Here is an 8,919-nt window from a genome sequence, read left to right on the forward strand (position 1 = left end):
TTATCCCAACTCCCAAACCAAGTCCCCCTCGTTTGAAAGATGGGGAAATATTATCTATATTTTTTAAAAATGTGGGGCCTGACCAACCGCAAAATCTAAAGGAAAAGTTTGTATTTTACTCCCAACTATAGGAGGCTAGAATAATTAACCAGAAACATGAGATCTTTCACTCTCCGTGATGCTTCCCAAGGGGTGGAAAATCTAAATGTGGGGGGGGGGGGGGGGGTTATTTGATTTACTTTGTCTTGGCTAATTGAACGATCTCTGTTCGAGAAGAGAGAACTGTAGGTCCACTCTACTCTGGTTTTCTGTACTGTATCTGCCGCTATGCATTGTGGTGTTGTGAGCTGACGGTATAGCCATGGGTCATTCCCCTTGGCCACTGTCACAGTAAGGACTGGTGTTGCTGGAGATGAAGCAGAACTGAGGGAAGTGGGTCATTACTCGGGGCTGTGTAAAGAAAACATTTTTTAAATAACAAGGTCTTATTCACTAGGTAAGTCATGCTCTTTTTATTCAATGCCTGTGTTGTGAGATGGGTGCTTATGAGTTGCCTCGGTTGCGCAATAACCGACGCACAATATTTATTTAGCGCCCCGAGGGACCTCGCGGATGACCCTTCGTGTGAACATTTGGTCCACATGCACCGCAAAAGCATGCTCTGTTTCTCTCTCTCTCTGTCTCTCAATGTTTCTATTTTCTGGCCCTGTTGCTATCTGTTTCTCTATATCGGTGTCCTGCTCCACGGTTCTGTGTTCGGTTTTGGAAGATGGAGATGATTTTGCATGTGATGAGGCCGCGGGCGGCCGCTGTGTTTGATGTATTTTTCATGTGCTTAGGCTACTATTGAACGATGGGGAGGAGGGGACAGCCTGGAGGTGCAGCACTTGAATGGGGATGTTGTTGAAGTGGAAAGGGGTTAAGAGGGGGTTGGGGGAGGGGGGGGGGGGGGGCTCTTCTGCTCTTCTGCCGCAAGCGACAGGAGATGGGGAGGGAGTATACTTGCAAAGTCTGTCTGATGTGCCACACCTCCTACCCGAAAACACACTCGCACTCAACACAGGCGTTCCCTCTAATCTAATACCGACAGATACAGTCACCAGTTTAATGCAACAAATGGCAGTCTGTCTCCCTTGGCAAAATTATGAGAATGTGTTATAGGTTAGTTACATTTGAGTAGCCTAAACAAATATTAGTTTGTGGTATATACTTTTCTGGTCGTACTTTCCCTTTAAAAAAACAAGGATATGGTGAGACATTTCAATGTAATTTCTGCTGCACTCTACTTTCTGCTCACCTCTCTGCATTTTCCCGTTCTACCGTCCCTTCCCAGTTTCGGAAGTGAGTCATTGGGTAGTCCGTTCTATCAGAGTGCTAGAAAGAGTGGATGAGAGAGCGAGAGAGGAGGGGGGGGGGGGTAGTCGCAGATAAACATCACATAGGAGGGTCGACCAGAGGAGGGGGAAATAGGGAGGGCTCCCAATCTACTTCCTCTACGAAGCACTTTACTAGCATACGGTAAGACAAGGCCCTCTTATGTATCGATTCACACATTTGTCAATCCGAATGATTGTGTAATCAGCGAATGAAATAAGGAATTGTAAAGGTTGTTTTGTATAAGTGGAAGCGAGGCTATCGCTGCGGACGAGCGAGGAGAACGAGGATATGGGGTGAGCTGATAGCGCTGCTGATGAACTAGGTCTGGGCTATTACGTGACGCACAATGGAGATTAATTCATCTTTTATATTAATTTAATAAAACCGTGTTTCTTTTTTGTCATCTATTTTTCTCAAACAACATTGTGTAGGTAGGCTATTCTAATGATTTGTGTTATGATAAGCTATAAGCATATGCTTTCATCGGGCGTCGTCGTTCGTTCCTGTCAAATCGCACATCTTCATTTTGTATCTGCTTAATTAATTTAAAGGAATTTTATGGTATTTCACTTCTGACTGTCACAAGTCTAAGAAGACGTAATTAATGGTGCATAAAGAACATCCTGTAGTTGACAGCTTTTATAGCCTAGCCGAAACATAGGCTACAAGAAGGATGGGAGTGCGTTTTATTGTTGGGCTATTGCACGAACCTCAAACGAATATAAAGCATAATATTGATATGTTATATCACATCACCCAATGTCGATTTTACTTGATAACTTGATCCTCACCAATCGAGCGCCAATATTTACGTCAGTGCCAGTGCCATATTTACGTCAGTGCCAGTCGCAACCCCGGAACGTTAGTCGCTGTCCTTCAGCACCACGTGCCTGCGCATCATGAGACAGAGCGGAGAATGAGTGGCAGTACCCCGAAGTAAGGATTAGTGAAATTTCCATTCTGAGGAGACATGTAAATATTTGATGGTAATATAGGCCTAAGTGGAGTGCAATTGGATGCACGGAGCAGCTACGATTTAATATATTAGAACGAGACGGAATGGCAGCGATGGCTAGAAGATTAACTGTTTGTAGGCTAATATCAAACTTGTGAGTTATACAGCAGCGTACTGGACTGTATCAGAGAAATGAGTCTAGATTTATCTGATATATAGTGAAGGATTAACCTTGAAACAATTGCCTTAATTAACTTCCATATCTTATTCCCTTTTCTCTCTCTGCTTTTCTAAACAGTGACTCTCAGTCAAGATCAAGAAGTGAATCTTCAACAAGAATTGAGTCTCGGTCAAGAAGACTTGAATCTCATTCACGGAGAATTGAATCCCCAGCAAGAAGAAGTGAGTTTCAGCCGAGCAAAATGCTCCACCAGGACAGACCCGTAAACCCCCAGTACCGAGGCCAGGGAGGCACCTCCCCACTGAGGATCCTCAGCAACAACAGCCAGCAGCAGGGGGGCAAAAGGAAGCAAGGCGAGAAGGACGGCAACTTCAACTTCCTGGGTCAAGACGATGACGTCATGACGGGGGGAGACGAGAATCGCAACCAGGTGCGTCCTCGTAACCTGGGCCCATTGGGCCGCGACCAGCCCCACCTTCCCTCCTCCTCCAACCACTACGGTCCGGGGCCCCTGTCCCCGCTCTCCCGCCTGCCCTGCTGGAGCCCCCTGGAGTCCCTGCCTGAGATTGAGAGTGGGGACGATGGGTACGGAAGAGTGCCCCCGGATGGTGCGGAGGAGGGCAAGATGGAGGAGGAGATGGGGAGGATGAGCGATGACGAGAAGGAGAAACAAGGCCTGGGGGGAGGTGTCATGAAACAGGGAGTGGTGGTGGAAGAGGAGGCGGAGGAGGAGGAGGAGGTGGAAGTGGAGGACCCAGAGGAATGGGGCGACAGCGACTCAGACTTTGAGTTCAGCTACAGGTCCAGTGGTAGCCTGTCCTCTCTCAACATGGAGAGCGGAGGCGAAGGGGCTGGCATGGGAGGGTGGGACCGCATCGGTGTGGGGGAGCCCAAGCCTGATCACCACCAGGGGGGCAACCAGGAGACCCCTGCCGCCCCAGCAGGCCCCCTTACCCCCTCTTTGACCAGGAAGTGGGATGACAAAATGGAGAGGAAAAGGAGCAGCAAGCCTCTGAGAACAGGGAACAGTCTGCTTGACGGAGAAGCGTTGTCGGACTCGGACACGGACTGCGGCGAGCTGCCTGAGCTGGAGGACACCGTGTGGACCCTGAGGGACCGCGAGCGTTTCAAGGCCCAGGAGATGGAGAAGCACCAGGCCCAGCTCACCATGTACCGCAGGCTGGCTCTGATCCGCTGGGTCCGCAGCCTGCAGGGCCGTGTCCAGGAGCAGCAGAACCGCCTCCAGTCCAGCTTTGACGTCATCCTCGACCACAGGAAGGAGCTGCTGCGCATGGGCGCTGCCACCACTGCAACTGCCACAGCCAGCCAATCGTAGAGCAGGAAGGAAGCGCAGAGGCCCCAACAGGAAGTGGTCACCAGCAGAGGAAGTGGTCACCAGGAAGTGGTCACCAGGAGAGACCGGCCAGTCGCTGAAGGGGAATACAAAGGCATTGTTGCCTTGGCCATGGTTATTGTGCTTATTGTGTCCTAGACTTGACTTTTCCCGAAACTAGACAATCTCCAAGCATCCTCTGAGATTTTACTCTAATGTGGTGTTTTAATACGTTGGTAATGCAGTTTGTTTTTGATTTGTTGTTGAGATCCAAATATATCCAAGGCACCTTTCTTCTTGAGAGCCAGGATGACTTTTGTCACCCTAACCCTGCCAAACTATGGAAATAATAACATATTATATGAAGTTTAATATATGCCTGTATCGTCAAATGTTCTATATAAGTGTAGAATGTACTGTTTTATTTGTCTCTATAACTGTGGTATAATCCCAAAATATTCCAAAAACAACATATGAGGTGAATTGTTTTTTTTATTTTTATTATATGTATATCATGTTTGTCTTCTCCAGTGACATAATAAAATTGTTTTAGAGATATTCGTGTATTGTGAGTTAATAATGTATAAAGTTATGAAGAAGATGTTGGGATTTTACTAGTCTATTTGCACTCATCGCACAGTGTAAAGCCAACATCAACGTTAGGTCGGTGTACACAGAAAGGTGTGGATTAGCAGAATATGAGAACAAGTAGGCAATGTCAGATTGTTTATATCGAAGACATGCTAAACCTAAAATATAGGCCTTCGTTTGAGATAATTATTTGCGAATTATGTTGATCTTCAATTTGAGATGAAGGAATTGATCCTTTTCATAAAGCACTAATAGAACCGTTAAAGCCTCTTTGTATTCGTTGTTTAAATATATAAATTGCAGCCTCTGGTCCATGATAATTTTACTACAATCGTCTCTTTATCAACAGCACAAAGTTCGTTTGTATCGCCTCATCATGAGTGTGTTCTGTTGGGGGTGTGATAGCCCTGTGAGGAACATGCATCAATCTTTATAGGCATGGTTACTGCGTCTCTCGTCGCCGCGGGCAGGGAACGTCTAGCCGTACTGTGTGTGTCTGTGTGTGTGCTCCCAGAGATACCAGCCTTCGCCACCTAATCTGCAGTCTGAGTTGAGCTGGTCCTGCAGAGTCCAGTCCCCCGGGGAATCTGTCAGTTTGCGCCCCAGGGCCCGGTGGTCCTATCCGGCCCGGTGAGCAGCCTCCGGTCCAGTCCCGCAGTATGAGCCAAACCCCGGGGCAAGTTTGTGATAATCCTCGTTTATGCCTCCGAACTCCGGGCGCTCAGGCTTATGTTCTAAAGCTTATCGCCTCTCCTGGACGCAGGCATGACAGTGAAAGTGTGAGAGAATTAACATATTTATCTGTTGTTTATTGGCTTTTAAGCGGGATGTATGTAGGGCATCAAACGGGGAAGCGTCTGGGATAACCAGCCAACACGTTTGTTTGTTCTGTTATTGTCCTGTGTACAAACACCGTTTCCAAAAAGCGCAGAGAAACAGTACACGGGGAGAACAAAACCCCATTTTGAGGATATACAATCACCATTATGTAATTAGGCTATGTATTTACAGTGAAGTTAAAATGCGAAGGGAAACGTTACCCATAGGCCTATAGCCTATGAAATGACATGCGATTGTCATTTTATTCGGGCTTGTTACCTATTCTGCCCTACCAAGCAAAAGAGCAGTATCTTCACATTAATTGGCCTCAATTCCACAAAGGGCCAATTCAAGCAAATGTTTATATTGTGTCTCTCTCTGTAAGGAACAAAGTTTTCTTGGATGCACATTCTAACTCAAATCGGTATTCTGCGTAGTGTCTCACGTTAAACACCGTGCCCTCACCCTGAACACATCTCTTCGTTTCAGCGACACTGTATAATAGGTTCGCCGCACGGCGGGACACGAGGCATGTGTGACGGGGGCCCTGCTGGGCGCGAACAGCGACACCGGTGAAAGAGCACCCCGCCCGGGGAGAAGCAGACGCACGGGGGGGGGGCTGCGGGATGCCGCACCGTCTCTCTCCTCGAGCAGAACTGCTAATTTTGTCGGTTAAAACGAGCGAAGATAACGTTAGCAACGCTGTTTGAGGCGTTTTCTCCCAAATTATCGCGGGCGAGAGAGAGGGGTGCACACAGCTGTGGCTCCTGTCACCCAATTCGGTTTCAAGTGTTTCTCTGAGATATTTGCGAAACAACAATTCACCTGCTCATTAAACTAAAAAAAATGGACTGTATGGAATTTACAGTTTAGACTTTTGGGGATATTGTGTAGACATCTGGCAACTTTGCCACTCCGTGCGCGCATTCGTGGGTAACGTGGATTTCAATAGCAGTGGAGTTCTGCCTAAAACGCTTACCATTGTCATGAATTATATTTTGTATCAGTGATATTGCCTTGATTTAGCCTACCACCTGTAATTGTGTAAATCATGCATTGATCGATCACCGTCCAGATCAGGCTAGTCCATCCTATGCGTAATAGTGCCATAACGATGGTGATTTTCAATTATTTGCCTTTTGTTGAAGTGTTTTTTCCCCCATCACTCCGTCATGTCTTTTTCACATGACAATGACAACAAGCTTAACCCACCATGACACAGTATCCTCACAGATAGAACAATGAGTGATAGTTGTACAAATCTTTGGTATCCTAGAGTAGGCCTATAAAATCGAGTGAAATAAGAAAATATGTTTTAGTCCACCAGAGGGCGCCTATTCATCACATAGCGGGTCACTTTTTTAAATAAAATTAAATAGCGTGTGAAGAACACAAGGGGGCACTCTTCTGTATGATCCAATGAAGTACAGTAGCTTCAGTTCAACCCCTGTGTTTTGTGAGTTGGACATACAGGCTCCTACTACCCAGTGCTGTCGGATGAGTCCATAGAGCAGACTCTCTCGTCCCTCTCTTCTTTCTCTCCCTTTCTTCCCTCTGCCTGATGTAGTGTGACAGTGTGCTAGCCCCCAGCACTCTGTTGGCGTGGAAACAATCAGCTTTGACAGAAAGGGGGTGGTGGGGGATTGGGGGAGGGAGGGCAGAGGGCTGCGGCCCGCGGCCTGTGTATGATGAACTGGAGAGAAAGACCTGTGGCCAAAAGAGAAAGAGCAAACATACAGCAGAAGATAGATAGATAGATAGATAGATAGATAGATAGATAGATAGATAGATAGATAGATAGATAGATAGATAGATAGATAGATAGATAGATAGATAGATAGATAGATAGATAGATAGATAGATAGATAGATAGATAGATCCATACATCCTTCTTGAGTATGACATTGTGTGGGTGGTTTGAGTGCTGGGCTTTTTCTTTGTTTCCCATTGAAAATAAAACAAATTATTGGTTCATTTCCAGCCAGACTTTGTATAATTTTACTTTATATATATATATATAAAGTACAATTATACAAAGTCTATATATATATATATATATATATATATATATATATATATATATATTCATTTAATTCTAATTGCTGTTGTGGATACTGATATATATATATATATATATATATATATATATATATATATATATATATATATATATATATATATATATATATATGAGGATCTTTTCCAGTCATTCATATATATATATATATATATAAATGAATGACTGGAAAATATCCTCATAGAAATACTAGGCACATTTTAATTAATGAACTGAATTTTAAACCACTTCCTGAATTGCCTAAATTGGAAATGCTTAGCGAATGCTCAAACTACCTTCGGTACAACTGGAGGGCTGTGGCGTTACAACAGAAAGCACAACTAGGCTATATCATCATAACCTTTACAGTTCTGTGAGGATAGAAATTGTGCAGAGAGCCTTAACAAAAGTGTTGATGGAGTGCTTTAGAAATGCCAAGGAGAGTCAGGGATGGACAAGATACATATGTCCTCATGTAGAGAATGGGAAGTGCTCTTTGCATGACATGAACATGAATTAATCCACACATTTCTAATTTGATTTTAATAAGATGTTGAAAATGTATAAAGGTCAAATGTATCAGAAGTCCAAAGGCATATTGTAAAGTTGCTATTGAAATGTAGGCTATGCCTAATAATAATAATAATAACAATGTTATTCTCCATAAAGTAAACCGCCATTTAGACAAGAGGCCTTATTGACAGATTTCCTCATGAATGCATAATTCATCGAGGCCTGTATTTGTTTTTATGTTGAACATAAAATGGCCTAATTCAACGAAGTCACCATTCATCCTGACGAATGCATCATCATCTGAATGCACGTCACTGTAGGCCTATTTTAACATATCAGATTTAACAAACCTGTTGGCTGACATAAAAGGATGACCCTGATTGGGACCACAAATGAACCTAGGCCGATACAGTGCGCCTATAGGCCTATATTTCAATTTGCTGACATGTCCGTGGAAATATTAGGCCTTCTGAAGTCCTGTATCACTGATCATTTCCCTGCCTGCTTGTCCAAGTCTGAGGGGTCCTCTGGGGGTTCGCCGGGACATTCTGAATGTGGGGGTCTGAGACTGAGAGCATTTTTGGTGGGGTCCGGGGTATAAGGTTCAGCTGCCTCGGCTGCATTAACCAGCTAATAAATATGAAAACAGCGTGTTAAAACCTTTATTCGTTCTCTGATTGAAATGATTATACCCTTCTATAAAGTCCCATGTAAATCCCGAAACCTCATAAGGCCCAATGTTGTCCCATAAAACTGTGTCGGACAATAGATGGAGGAAGGGGGCTTTTTCACGCATAAGGGGTTTTCACAAGAGCACATTGAGTGCAGCCCCTCCGCGACACGCCCATGGATTATGTGGCTGTCGGTGAAAGCGCTTCTAGGAGCGGCAGGTGTGTGTGCCAGGCACGGGGGTCGTGCGGCCGGCGACGGTAGGGGAGCTGGCTATGTCGAATGCGCGCAGCTGCCGGCAGGATTTTTTTCAGAGCTTGTCACTTCCATTTAACTTGCTCTCTTTCACCCCCTTGAGATGAAGTGGTCTCTCGTGCCCAGGTTCCCTCGACGTCCTCTCCCGGTTTAGATACGAAAGGGACCAC

The 8,919-nt window shown here is 45.1% G+C and overlaps 1 protein-coding gene across 6 annotated transcripts; it reads left to right on the forward strand.

Moving 5' to 3' along the window:
- The first annotated feature begins 368 nt into the window (after window positions 1–368).
- On the forward strand, window positions 369–4,402 carry LOC110496135 (uncharacterized). 6 transcript variants are annotated; one of them, XM_036952660.2, is made up of 2 exons: window positions 369–496; window positions 2,631–4,402. In XM_036952660.2, the coding sequence occupies exon 2, from the start codon at window positions 2,755–2,757 to the stop codon at window positions 3,847–3,849; it is 1,095 nt and encodes a 364-aa protein (XP_036808555.2). In that variant the 5' UTR covers window positions 369–496; window positions 2,631–2,754; the 3' UTR covers window positions 3,850–4,402. The 6 variants fall into 6 exon arrangements, with proteins under 6 accessions (XP_036808555.2, XP_021427523.3, XP_021427522.3 ...); XM_021571848.3 differs by lacking the exon at window positions 369–496 and adding an exon at window positions 1,253–1,518; XM_021571847.3 differs by lacking the exon at window positions 369–496 and adding an exon at window positions 1,457–1,670.
- Window positions 4,403–8,919: the final 4,517 nt, after the last annotated feature.

The sequence above is a fragment of the Oncorhynchus mykiss genome, chromosome 18 (assembly GCF_057628025.1).
Source record: "Oncorhynchus mykiss isolate SJ-2025 chromosome 18, ASM5762802v1, whole genome shotgun sequence".
Taxonomy (NCBI): Eukaryota; Metazoa; Chordata; class Actinopteri; order Salmoniformes; family Salmonidae; genus Oncorhynchus; species Oncorhynchus mykiss.